This window comes from Aplidium turbinatum, chromosome 4 (assembly GCF_918807975.1).
Source record: "Aplidium turbinatum chromosome 4, kaAplTurb1.1, whole genome shotgun sequence".
NCBI classification, from domain to species: Eukaryota; Metazoa; Chordata; class Ascidiacea; order Aplousobranchia; family Polyclinidae; genus Aplidium; species Aplidium turbinatum.
Window position 1 is genome coordinate 43088822 of NC_137475.1, and position 14596 is coordinate 43103417.

Genomic DNA, 14596 nt, shown 5'->3' on the forward strand with positions numbered 1-14596 from the left:
AAGTTTTTTTTCTAACTAACATCAAATAAGTTAGCGTTTGTTGTTACGTTCTTTGTTGTGCTTTCGACAGGCAGTGGCGTAGCTGGGGGGGGGGGGGGGGGAGGCACTTTCAGACTACAATTTTTAATTTTGATTATAATCTGATAAAAAACGCATTTCATTTTCACATGCTTTTTCTTGAAGGGGCGGCAAAATCTGAATCCGCCTCGGGCGGCACATTCCCTAGCTACGCCACTGTCGACAGGGTAAGGTTTGTAGCCTACCTTCCATCTCTTAGGCCTAGTCATCGCTTTGCTTCAGTGGAATTCCATCGAATTATTATGACCTTGCAGCGACAAGCTAAAAAGCGTCACGTCACCCCCTACTGACGTGTATGAAAGACTAGGAAATTCTTTGGCGCCAATGCTTCCTGGATCAAGCCAGAAACCTGCACGTTTCCACATCCAGACAAAAAGAAGCTGTTGGCTACAAAAAGCTGGGGAAAAACAATTCACAATCAAATCGATTCTTTGAGGCAAGTATGCCAAGTATTCTTTCCCATTGCTGTACTGCGAATTATCTCTTTAACCTGTGTTCAATGTTATTTAAATAAGGATGGTGCAATCGGATACGTGGAGCCTGACGCCAAGAAAACAAAGGGGGAAAAACCAGCCGAAACCCAAATTGGACAAAGTTTATTTAGGGAACGTTCAAATATTACGTAACGCCTTCGAGGGGGAGGGGGGGTTTATGCAAAGCGTTACGTTAGCGTAACATCGGGGGGGGGAGGGGGTTCAAGCAAAACGTTCCGTAACGCTTTCGAGTACGGAATGGTAGTTTTTTGTGCTGAATTCGTAGTGAAAAAGCGTTACATGGGGGAGGGGGGGATTGAAAAAAGCGTTACGTTGGCGTTACATGGGGGAGGGTCAAAAATTCGGAAAAAAAGCGTTACGTAATATTTGAACGTTCCTTTAGCAAGTAAAAAACAACAAGTTAGCCTGTAGTGTAAATCGTAATGATAGCAGCAACCCTGATTAATATCAAATAACTGAGCGACTTTCCACATAACTTGAGATTCTCCGTTTAATGAGTTCTCGGAAACAACTGCTTAGTTGAAAGCGACAGAGTGATTTTGATGCGCACGCAATAGGCTACGTGTACAAAAAAAAAAACCACAACAAGTTGACTACAATTAACAGAAACGCTTGTCATGTTGACGGTGGCCAGGGCAGTTGAGAAGATAATTTGGGCCCTGTAGGCTACCGATGAGATTCTTGGGCCTCAAATCAAAATACTTCTAAGAAAAACGCACTAATGTGTGTCCAAATACGGAGTGTTTTCTTCAAGATCAAGGGCCCCTCTGGGAAAGTTTACGGGCCCTAAAATGATTCCTGGTCCTGGTCTAAAAGTACTCCTGGACCTTCTTATCAACGCAACCGGCAGTGGGTAAGCTGCTTGAGAATGCACAGCAGCAGGAACACAATCAACCTCATATCACTTCTTCGACCACATACACTGATTCGGCATCCGTTGAACAGACCAAACCGCTGCCGCTTACATCAAGTGAATTAACGGACAAGCCACAGTCTGATATCATTTCCGTAACGTTAATAGGGGATGCCCCCAAAGAGAGTTTCTTTAGCTCAAACGTGTCATTAATTCTTCTCACGGTTCCATCCTCTGAACAGGTGAACAGGAAAGATGGGGAGATATTATGGAAGTGAATTTCCCAAACTAAAAATACGATTTTGTGTTAGTGATGATAAACGATAGAAAGAACAGCAAACAGTTCTCTTTCAGCCCAATGGCCAACATAGCCGACTGTAGCTTAAATATGGTACTGGTGTAGCACAGGAACAAGCAACTAAACATTTAGTTGTCAAGTTTAAGACATTTATGCAAAAAACTTGAAAAAAAGTGATGAAAAAATAGTGGAAACAGGAAACTAATTTGTAGAAACCGTGTTTTAGCTTCTTAAGACCTAAAAGCTTAGCTTAGAAAATAATCCATAAAATGATTGCACAACTACACGGCCTATCAAGAGAGTCCAGAGAAAAAATATGAGAATACTCGTCTCAGGATGCAAGTCTTTGTTATTTCTATTTGAATAAGTTTCAAAATATGAAAGAACATTCTCAGCACAAGATTTTTCAACATCAATAGCCACAACTTTACTCGTTGCAGATGTGAAGGAGTTACAGACGTGATCACGTGCAGTTGTAAGCCACGGGAACTGATACAAGATTTTATTCGCAAATTTGTTAACAGAAACTGCTAGACACAAGTGATTATAGTTTTACCTTATTTTGATGTTACAATGTCAACAAATAAAAAGAGCAAAAACTCACTGTCTTCATTGTGGATTTGTAAGCTTGTTACAGGAGCATTTTCCTTTCGCACATCAAACAAAGTGACGCAACCATCACTACCACCAGCGGCGATAATGTGGCTCTGGGTTGGATGATGATCAACGCAATTAAGTGCTGACAATGCCTCGTTAGCCATCATCACACGAGTAGGAACGTCGTTCGAAGAACGAACATCCCAAACCCGCAGCTGGCCGATCGTATTGGTCGTGCAAAGATTATGGGTGTTTAGATATTGAACGCAAGTAATGGGGCAGCTATCTTGATGAGCTGCGTCAAAACATAGCACTACAATTAAGCAATGATCTTTGCAGTTGAAACCATACAAACTAAAGTTTACGAACACGATTATCAAAAGCAGAGATGTGGTGTAGAGTCTTTTCCAAGCAGGAAATTTTTACAGCCTTCCCACTTTCCAGCCTTAGGTAAACTTAAGTTGCTGAACTGATGCAACTTTAAAAAGTTGTTTTTTAATTTCTTCTAACATTAAGCATCCAATAGGCAGCTGTTTGCTTTAAAATACTACCTACTGTAGTATTTTACTTGCAAGAACACAAGCATTTGCATTAGCTTACACAACATTACATTTACACTACACGGTAGTAGCTTTTAAATTCTAATTGCGTTTCATTACTAAGTCAATCTCGTACAATAGCACAATCTAAAACGCATATACGCAACAAACAGTTAACCAACCTCATTTTTTAATCATAATATATTGACATTACCAGACTGAAGATGCTGTGATGGCCAAATCGATTTATGATCAAAAAATGAGGCTAGACTTAAGTGAGTAAGACTCATATTAACAATATACGAGACAGTCAACCGCTTCAAGGACAGTTTGGTTGGGTTGGTTCACAGAAACAAAACAGTTTTATTAGAAGACTATCTACAATGTGTATTATATAATTTTTAAATCAATGTGAGATTACTAGCAATAAAGAATTTTCAGGAAGGCTTCATCCACTAGCAACTGAAAACTTCCAAAGTATTTCTCATAACGCTTACAAAAACCACACTCTTGAACACGCATTAGAAGCTAGCCATGCTTACCGAAAGTACGTAATGGAGACTTTGTGTCAACACGCAAAATGTGAAGAGAACCGTCCTCTCCGACAGAAGCTAGTTCAGGCAACTCTACAGCAACATCCGTGGAACCACCAAACTTATGCAGGGTTTTCCATACACACTGCATCTGGATATCCTAATGTTATGAACTAAGGTAAGTCGGCAAACTATGTCAGCAAACTAACGTACGTCGGTGTTTGCTAATTGCTATCTTCGTTTTAAATTTCTTCAGCTCTGCCTTTTACCACTCTTGGGCAGTGGCGGTGACTCCAGCTACATGTGTGGGCAGCCATTTGATTGATTGGTCAGATCAATGCTATGTTATCAATCTAGTTGGTAAAAAAATGGCTTTTAAGTTTTCACAAGCTCAGAAAAAAATTATCGGAAAATGAAAGTACGGTGCATGTGCCAAGCTAAACAAAAAAAAAAACATTAAAAGTTAGATCAAGAAGCCATGTTTGTGAAAGATGGACCTATATTTCGACGAATTTATTTAACCATTTAGACATGATGTGAAATACATCTTGAAGCTCAAATCAACTAGAAAACACAAGACTTTTTATGCTTAGAACAATGATGGACACGGGAAGGTCCCATTCATGAAAACATATGCTATAAGAATTGAACTTATATTTGGACCATGCCTCACCCTACAATAGTTTGTAGAGATACCTTTGAAAGCAATTTTAGAAGACAAACGTCACCCGAATTCAGACCAACCACGATGAATTCAGAATCAGCAAACTCCATTCCACAAACATCTCCTGCAGAGAAGGCACTGAAATTGTAAGCTCTGTTTGCAAAGACGATAAACCACAAACGCAAGGAAGGATTTTACGCTTAAAATAAAAAACTAAACAGTAATTTTAGTGTAAAGGCATCGAGACTAAGACAACAGTAACAACCCAAGCTGGTTAACTATTCATGTCACCCAATTTTTTTTGGATAAATAGTCAATGAAGGTAGCCAGCGATGTTGACTTATATAACTTTCATATATTTTTTGTTAATGACTTGTATATTTTTATTCAGATACCTAGTAATTATTGTCAAATAATATTATGCAATTGTCACATCACTTGTTAACATGCAAAGTTGTCTCAAAATAGGACTACAATCCCACTCACCATTAGTTCTGTATTCACATAATCTCCGAGGTTGAGAACTCTCGATATCTTCCATCTCAAGTGGTTCATTGGTGGCTGGTCTTGACATGTGCTGAAGGCTCCAAATTACAACTGAATTTTCCTAAAAATATAAAAAACAAATATATAGCCTACGATATTTTAATTTGCGATTGATCGACGACGACGACCTATCCTTTAAGAAATTCTCTTGCAAAAATTTAATTATGACAGTATCGCATACTTGTTGAGGCTTTTAATGCTGTTGTTTCTAGTAAACTATTCGAATGCCAAAGTTCCCATGAAATAAGTCAAGAGTTACCAAAACCAGGGTGGGATTTAAACCATCATCACTTGATCTAAAGTAGAACATTCTTCATTTGAAACCAGGTATTTCATACTATTTGGTACCGTATTTGATTTTTAAAACCAATCAGTATATTGGTATTCGGAAACATCGAAAGAAGCAACTCATTGGTAAAAGGAATGCGGTCTGGACTAGGATGGTGCAAGGCAAGCGAACAAAAGGACGACAAGAATTTTGCCAACTTTGAATTTTTTTTAGTACCAGTGTACACAGTATTTTGCCGACATTAAGAAAATTACAAGACTGAAAGTCATGGCGGAAGAAATACAAAAATAAAAGACAGTACAAAATGGAGGGATTTTATGAGAAAGATCGCAGCTGATCAAACATGATTACTCTGCTGCAGAAAAAGATATCGAGGTTCATGCACATACATTCTGTATGTTTTACCTTGTCCTCGTAGCTCCCTGTAGCAAATGATTGGGACTTCTTGAGTATTGTTGAACTTGTAGGAATCCATCTAACTTTATTAATTTTTTGTGATACAAAAGTTAACGTTTCTTCCATGGCTTTTAGCTAAGATCGCTTTTCAGAATAATCTACAACATATCAAGTGATATGTTCATACAAGAAAACACAGTAGCATGCAATGTTTCACAAAACGATTTAAATGTATAAAACACAATATTAAAAATATACGTAAACAAATTTGGCATATTTTGATTGGCGCAACAACTTCAATGTGTATTCAAAGATGACTTTTTATAATTTTTGGATATATATTTAATTGTTTACTGATTAGAACATAATGCAAAAGCGATCGTGAATAGTTCCATTCTGTATTTATGTATCTAAACAATAACACTTAATATCCTGTGAAAGTAGTGTGGTTTGCATCTCAGTGTGTATTGGTAAAGATGAAGACGCACAAAAAAATCACCATTACTACCACAAAACTGCAGAATGCTATTTATTTCCATTAAGGGGGCAGTTCTACTTCAGAAAAAAAAAATTTCAAATTTTTTTTATTTTATTGATATAACTTATATTGGAAATTTATCGTAGATTCCGAATATGCAGTCAGTTTTTACCTATTTGCCCTCATTAGGCTTCAAACGGAAGGTTTTCTGAACGTACCTCAGTTTAAAATGTAAATAAAAATTTGCATTTTTGTGAGAATGTTAGTTGCAAGATGTTTTGTATTTTCCCTTACAAAATCTAATAATAAATAAGCTAAATAGCGCCACCTTTATTTTGTTCATTATGTATATTTTAGTTGTTGTGAAAGGACATAGAAGAAAAAAAGCTACATTTAAAGTCAAAGACATAAATTTACCTAATTCTATTTTTTAAATGCGATTTACACAAAATCACGTTTTTGTGCACTAAAAATGTTTCTTCTAAAAAAATTGGCTAAAATTTTTAACAGATGTACAGTAGGCCCTTACGGACATAATGATTGAGTTTTGTTTCAATATTCAGAGTAATAAATATTTTATTACCAAATCCTGAAGTCAAATTTGCTCTCGATACATAGCAATTATGAAATTTTTTATATTTAAAAAAATAAAAGAGTTAAAAAAAATCCCCTCTATCAATTTATGGCTAGAATACCCTACTAGATCACCATGCAGTTTGAAGTGCCTACCTCTAGCCATTTTCGAGTTTTTAGAGCTGCAATGGAGACAATCATGAGACATGATTTTATGTACAAATTCAAAGTGGTATATACAAATCCATGGATTGCCCCAGCCTAACAAAGTAAATATTTTTGGATAGCTTGTTTCCTCATTTTTCCAGCAATATAATGGTTTGTTGGGGTTTGTGGGTGAACTTTTGTGTGTAGATTGTTATTTATGACAAGTACAAAAAATGCGATTCTAAGTACAACTGCACCCTTAATTTGTGTGTTTTAGTGATCATTTGAAACTTTTGCCTCTGAATATTCTAAACCTTTTGACAAAGCTGTTCTCAGAAAATACATTCTATCAACAATCTGCATTCTGCATGTGACAAAACTTGCAAAACATTAGTTAACACCTCTTTGGTAATACTATAAAGTTCATTCAAAGTGTACCCCTTTTGCTGGGAATGGACAAAAGTCCAAATCACAAAAGACTTAAACAAACAAACAAGTGAGAAGCAGTAATTGCGCTTACATTTATTCAATCTAAAAAATTTATAGCCCATCAACAGTGCAAAGTAATTTGTTGTGCCAAATTAAGGAATCGCACACATTTTTAACAGTATTCTTCTATTTATTAAATGCATTTGTACAGTGTTTTTAAAAAACAAACTAATAACATGATACAAACGATAAATTTAGACTTTATTAGAACAAATGCAATGCATGATTTACAACATATAGCTAAAATAACAGATAGTTTCACAAAATGCAATATAACTATGTAAGCTTTCGACATCTGTATTTTTCAAAATTGAATACATTAATCATGAACTACACTTGAATAGCCAAACAAATCATAATCGTATCGATACAAATTTTTGATGTCCTTTAATAAATCATAATTCTTTGAGTCTTTCATGAATTTTAAAACACTATCTCTTACTATTTGATGATTAAATTTGTATGTTTTTTCTACCGCTTTTTCAAATGAAAGATTGAGCAATGTGTACAGATATTTTGCATCTGATAAATCTGCACCTTGCTTCAAAATCAAATCATAATGCACTTTACAAGGTTGGCATTGCTCATGCAAAGAACCCCATCGGTCATTCATATCATAATGCTTTACAATGTACTCTAAAAAGAATTCAAAGGTCTGAAATGAAGCATCAGAGTCTTTTTCCATAAGAAGGTTTCCATTGTTGACATGGTGTTGGATTAATTTTTTGTTTCGAAATATTCTCATGAGACGTTCAACTGGATGCTGTACAATTAGTACTGACGTATAATTGGTATGGCAAACCAAACTCGGATCAACGTCTTCTTTGGGTGTAAAATCAGTCATTTTAATGCCTGATGATAGCAAAGGTTCATATGCAGAGTTTGGTAAACTGCAGATTAGCATATTGTGATTTTCTGAAACGAGCAATAAAGGCTGCTTACGTACTGCAGATGGAGCCGATGTACATTTTTCATATAAGTATTTTTTTCGATTTTTCAAAATAACACTTTGCTGATCACGTGCATCATTATGGGTTGTGTTGTTGGAAATCTTTTTCAAAAATATTGTCTCACAACTTTCAAATAGAGAATCACTTTCAACTCGCCATATTCCTTTTATATTGATCCAAACATTGCACAAATAAACAATTAATAATACTACAGCAGTAGCTACTAAGACAATTTTTCTTCTATTAGCTATGAAAAAACCCATTCTTATCTACCTTTAAAACAAAAATCAAATAAATTCAAAAATAACTGTCAGACAGGATAAAAAGCTGAAACCAAACCAATGATACATACAAGTAATAATTAAAGAAATAACTACACTTTGAAAATCCTTAGGTATCAGTTGTTGTAAATTTTCTCAACACAATGCTTTTAAAACCATTCTGAAAGGCCAAAAACCGACAGCTGATACAAATTGGAACAATTAAACATAATTTCAATGCCGCTTAGTTGTGATAAAATAAGCAAGTTTCTTAGCACGCCTTCAGAAATAATCAGCACAAGGAAAGGATTATCTAATCTATGCAGTGGCAGGATTCAAGGTACTTAGCAACCGATTCGCTTTGACTAAAATTAGCCACATCTGGTAAGCCTGCATACTGTGATTATATTAAATCGGTCTGCTCAAAAAAGGGTTTAGGAACCGGTTCTGCAGATATGGAAGTGTGTTACTAGTATTTGAATTGCTGCCTTACAAACAGGCAACTGCAAATATAATACATGTTATTCAACATTTTGACAACATGTGATTAATCATAAATTGATTAAGCATTAGGAATCAATTGTTTATTAAATATGATTAATTGCACTTTTATATCACTGACCAATTTAAATATCCTAAAGGTAATGCATACAGGTTGCTGTAGCATAGTCCATGCATAGGTCTGCTACTATTCGGCGAGTGCCCTATTCGGCAGGTTTTTGAAAATCCAACGACGCCTTCTGCAAATCCAACGATTGAATATTCAGATATTGAATCAATGTAAAAATGAACTGTTAGGCTAACTGGGTTCTTGGAACAAATTTTTGCTGGTCGGGATAACTAGGCTACAGTACCCGATAATTTCCTTTCAATCAAAGCTAAGCTGTCCACACATTTGTTGATCCAAAGTAATCATTTTAACTATTCAAAAGTACTAACTTATAGACATAAACGAATGACATAAACATGACAAATTTTAATTTAATAGTTCAAACATTTTATTTTTTTCTACAAGATTTCAATGTTTTGAGAAGTTAAAACGATGTAAAAACGGCAATGATAACCTTTCAAAAAATCGCCCGATAATTTCCTATAAAAATTTCAAAAACTTGCCGAATAGGGAACTCGCTGAATCGGACTCGCCGAAACGGGCCATTTCAAAACCACTATAGTACAGCAATATAAATGTGGAAATAAACAACAGTGAAAATAATTCAAATTTTTTAAAAACCTATTATAAGTTTAACTTAAGTCTTTTTTGAAGTTAAAGGATTGAATTGAGAAAACAAAAAGCTGGTCTTGTTGTTCACGTTCTGGCACATTATGTCATTAAGTCTTTTACATGATATATGGTCTTAGTGGCCAATGAAGCAGGGAGTTCCAAACCAAACTAAATTTATATAAATCAAACAGAATTTTATACCATTTTCGTGTTTCCAACTAAAACGAAATCCTTCACTAAACAGCTTAACTTGAAACAAAATAAATGAGAGACGAGAGAAAACATTTTTGCTTTGAACAATCCCACATACACACATGTTTTCACGGAATGGCCCGTTTCGGTGAGTCCGATTGGGTGAGTCCGATCCCTATTCGGTGATTTTTTTCAATTTTTTTTAATTGTTGGGTACTGTAGCCTAATTATCATTGCCGTTTTAGGGTTAGGGGTTAGAGGTTAGGAACTCACCGAATAGTAGCAGACCCCATGTTTTCAAGAGTATGGATTGGTCATAGAATAGCCATGGGTCAATCCAACATTACAGTATGCCATTTGATCAACATTAAAGTTAAGCTTATTTGTGCATCGACAGTTCAACACAAACAGCACAAAATTATTGCATATTTATTCACTGATCGATGGACATTGTTATCATCTTTGGAACTCTCCAAGCAGGTAGCTGGGCCAAGTCCTTGGGCTGCAAATGTGAACCTGACTCGCTGACATAAACGTAAGGAAAACGCAGTATCCACATGGAATTGGGTCTCAAAGATATTTCTGGTTGGCTAGTATGGAATGTAGGTGTTGGTGGTGGACCTGGAATAACTTGTGGCTGAATTGTTATAGTAACACTGCGTTCAGGTGGGGTGACAATAATCACTCGCATTAATTGTCCCAAAAGCATTTTTCCAGAGCGACCAGACACAGGACTAGTAGTATATAGTGGCATATCCACATCAAGCAATGGCTGAATAGAGTCTCGTACAACTCCACTATTGCTTACTTTAACTGCTTTATCAGGAGATGAGCAAATAAACCTTTGCCCACGAGGTGTTTCATATTCATATCCAACATATGCCCTTGCAGTTGTTTCTCTTTGTATTAACTTTGTCTCTTTGATAGACATTTTTCTTGCTTCACCCGGCACAGGCCAATGAGTAACATTTGGATCTTCAGACTGAAATACAATGTCCCAAGGAACTAAATGATTAGTTCCAGGAATAAACCCAGGCATATCCAGTCCATGTGTTGTTGAGTATAATGATGCGGAGCCAATTCGAACCAGGCTCCACGAAGAATATAGAGGAAGAACACCTTCCAGCACTGAAGAATGCATCATGCCATCAGCATAAGGTTGTTTGAAAAAAATGTCATTGCTGTAATCAGCATTTTGTACATCAAGCATTGAATCTGAATTTAAACTGAACTCAAAATTAGTCGATGTTGTCCGTTCACGGTTTTCTTGATCAGATGCTTTTGCTTCATCCTCATCATTGGTCTCCATTTCACTTTCTTGAGTGGAATTTTGATCACTCTCTTGTTCTTCTCGTGGATTGCATGGTTGGGAAGCTTCTTTCTCATTACTGCTGCCCTCGGTTGGAAGATCCACGGGTTCAGGAGAAGCTAGACTTAGTTGTTCTACAAAATTATGCAATTCAGAAGACACTAAAGACGATTTTTCATTTTTTTCATGGATATAAACAGGAAATTGATACACGTCACCATCAGGTATTGGAGATGCACGACTGTCCAAACGAGCGTAAAAATCAAAATTTGCTTCTTTCAGAGTGAAAGGATCTTCTCGAGAACCCTGAATACGTCCACAACTACTTGCAGCAATAGATCGTGACCTTGAAGAGTGATACATTTTTGGAGGATTCCCATCTGGTTGAGGCTTGGAATCTCCAGGCAAATCATGGAAGCGATGAATGCAGTGACGTCCAGTGAGTGACCTAACTTCACAAAGTCTTCGACCATCATTCCAGAATGCTTCACATTCATCTTGGACGCATTCTTCATATTTCTCTTTAGCTGGTCCACGAGCATGAAGGGTATATGTTGCCAAAGCTTGTGATAGTTGATTGTTATGCACTTTGCTTGTATAATGTAATGGTAAGTTACTTTGATATGCAGCACTTGCAAGAGAAACAAGTTTACTGCATCTGGCTTCGCTGAAACGAGCCTCAGGGTCCATTTGAGCTCGCATTGAAGATCGCATTTCATCCAATTTATTTCGGGTTTTTTGAATAGTTTCAGGATCATCTTCTTCTGAATCCTTTTCAGCATGAATAAAAAACAAGTGATATAAGCTATTGGCAATCTTTATCCAGTTTTTAAGTTGCGGAACTTCAAAATGCGTTGGAAGTGGGTTTCTTCCCACACTGTCCTTGAAACCTTTTTTGTCGAAGACAAGGTCAGAATGCTGAGACAAAAAGCTCCATAAAGGATTATCTGCTTCCTCGTCATTCAAATCACTCCATTGAGTTGGAGGGCTGGTTAACAATTGATATGCCCTAGAACGTGCAGTTGGGTCACGATGGATCTCACAAGACTTTTGAAGCAATTTTAACATACCTTTGACGGGATCTTCTTCAATTTTAACTTGTTTAAACTGTTCTGTCATGATGTGAACAAAAGCCTGATTTGGTGGAACAGTAAACAAACAGTTCACAGCATTATTAGTCAACACTCTACTGTTTCTTAGTATCTTATAAACTTGATCTTCTAATGTGTGTTGCAGACGCTTTAGAGGTGGTTTTTTCTTTTTAGTTGTACCATCCGAGGAAGAAGTTTCACTTGTAGGTTTTGTATTTGATAAAGAACATCGCTGTATAACCAACAGGAGGCGAGGTGGGCAAGGTCTTCCATTAACCCACCAATCTCGACCAACGGTGCACTCTTTCAAGACATCTTTTACGTATGGTAAAATTTTCATTCGTAAATTTCCCACATGGTGGAACAGTTTATCATATGTTATATCAAAGGTTGGAACAGGATGGACAAGTATCAATATGTGACATAATGAAAATAAATACACCAATGCAAATACAGTTTCAACTTCTTGATTTTTCCAAAAATAATGTGAATCACTGCGGTTTGTAAGATTTTTTCCCATTTCCGCACAAGCTTTTGCAAGAGTGGCAGTGTCCAATGTTGTAGTTAAATGAAGATAAACAATCTTCTTTTCTTGATCTAAATAGCAATCAATGCTTGGAGCAAAACTTTTCAGATCACTTTCATGTTCTTGGTCATGGCGATGCGTGTAGCTTGGATAATGAGGTAAAAAGGTTGAAGTATTTGCAAGTTTATTTATTACCACAGCTTTGGATGTATGCCCCCACACACTTTTACCGAATACACCAACAACACAAACTTCCTCTGTTCCTAGAGCAGTATCAACTTTACCATCAAAAGGCAATTTCCATAAGCCTTCCATCTTAAGTATCATAAAGTAACCTGGCAAAAACAATCCACATTAGAGTTTGTGCTGTCATACAATAGAAAAAAGTGATTGACAATACATTGCAATTTTTAATTACCATCCGATGATAAAGTAGCGTACACTACATAATATCGTGCTGCAAACAATGCAAAGTTTTTCTGATATTAAACATATAAAAAATCTATCCAGTGAAATTCAAAAAATGTACTAAAAAAGCAGGTAACCACGAAAGTCTTTAAGAATTTTCTCCAATAAATAGAAGCATACATATCAAAGTTGTTTAATCATTTCAGTAGCTCACTTCATATTTTCTGATATGACAACCAAAGATTTTTAAACAAAGAACAAAATTTATACGGTGACTTATAAGTTATGATTAACACTCGTAGTTGCACTTTGCACTGAACCACCAAAGTTCACACATTACAAAATTTTGTGAAATCAAGACTATGCATTTGTAAAATGCATCCGGTATCTCTAAATACCCATTGTCAAGCATTATCGGGTAATTTCAGAAGTCGTCAGATATTTTCAGGGGTTGTTAGGTGAGGGACTGACAACTTTTATAAATGTCTGTCAGCCCAAGAAAATATTGACAATTCCTGACAATAGTTATTTATTGCAGAGATACTAAGACATATCCAACAATTTTTTTTATCTTACTGGCTTCTGTAATCAGCTAAATATGAAAGGATTTAATATTCATTTCATCTGCTTATTTGCTACAAATCCAAAGCGGCTATGATTTTAGAAAAAGGACTGTTCTATTATCCAGTGCAACTTAAACAAATAGAAATACACAATTGTTCATTAACACATCATTGTACGTCTGTATTAGAAGTTTTTCGATAATCCCAGTCTTGCTTTGCAGCAGCTAAAAGAACATTTTGTAATGTATGAGGATTTTTTTGTTTTATAGGAAGTGGAGGGAGAGGATTGCCTTTCAATTCAATTACAGCCATTTTTCTATAATTGTGTGTTTCTGAGTCACACCATTCCGGTAGCATAGCTAGTCTTGTATAACCTTTGTCATGTTCTGAATATCTTGGAAGCAAGACATTAAACAATTTTGCCTGTACATCTTCAGTTTTAATCCAAAATTTCATCATATCATTGCAGTAGGTATTTGATGGTCCATACTTGGCAATGTCTATTAGACGATCCATGTACTTTTGAGTTTCATATGCCTTTGCAAATGTTGTCTCTATTCGTTCATGTTCTATTAAAGCATTAACCATAGTTTGTAACAAAGAGAGTCTTTTGGAAGTTCCTCCAAATTTTCGAAAACCAACTCCATGAGCAAATCCTCTTGGCATTATGACCAAGCACTATACAGCTTACACTAATTTATAATATCCAGCTGTAATTAACAATATGCTTAGGCAATGCTAGTTCATCAGTATATGATGCTCAGAGCTGTATGGTGAAAGTGTCTGGTCAATGCTTACATAGGTAGTCCACCTCAATTAAGCGCTGGACTTTATAAATGAAGAAACTACAAGATCAAGCAGTGCTGGTTTGACTCTGGGTCAGGAGTGTGCGCTTGAGCAATGCATTCCAAGGACTGCTCTCCAATCAGCAGCTACAAGTGAATGTGATAATTTATACACAATCGGAAAATTTACTCTGTTACTTAACTCAGTGCATCAGTGGTTCAAAGTATGCAAAAGTGCCAACACCTATTAAGGGCATGTGATAGTGTTTTATTTAGGCTAGTGACACTTAATGAAATGTTTGAAGGTGGACATTGG

General features: G+C 36.1%; 3 protein-coding genes across 3 annotated transcripts; all 3 read right to left on the minus strand.

Moving 5' to 3' along the window:
- Positions 1–721: 721 nt before the first annotated feature.
- On the minus strand, positions 722–5441 carry LOC145768140 (nucleoporin Nup43-like). Its single transcript, XM_082579612.1, has 6 exons — positions 5297–5441; positions 4543–4663; positions 4089–4180; positions 3402–3552; positions 2328–2615; positions 722–1713 (listed from the first exon to the last, which is right to left on the minus strand). Exons 1-6 carry the CDS (start codon positions 5411–5413, stop codon positions 1469–1471), a joined length of 1014 nt encoding a protein of 337 aa, XP_082435738.1. The 5' UTR covers positions 5414–5441; the 3' UTR covers positions 722–1468.
- Positions 5442–8197: 2756 nt separating this feature from the next.
- Positions 8198–12839, minus strand: LOC145768139 (nonsense-mediated mRNA decay factor SMG8-like). Its single transcript, XM_082579611.1, has one exon. It carries the CDS (start codon positions 12837–12839, stop codon positions 10032–10034), a length of 2808 nt encoding a protein of 935 aa, XP_082435737.1. The 3' UTR covers positions 8198–10031.
- A 20-nt stretch (positions 12840–12859) lies between these two features.
- On the minus strand, positions 12860–14200 carry LOC145768141 (large ribosomal subunit protein bL17m-like). The gene has a single exon (XM_082579613.1). The coding sequence runs from the start codon at positions 14159–14161 to the stop codon at positions 13664–13666; it is 498 nt and encodes a 165-aa protein (XP_082435739.1). The 5' UTR covers positions 14162–14200; the 3' UTR covers positions 12860–13663.
- Between the last annotated feature and the right edge of the window lie 396 nt (positions 14201–14596).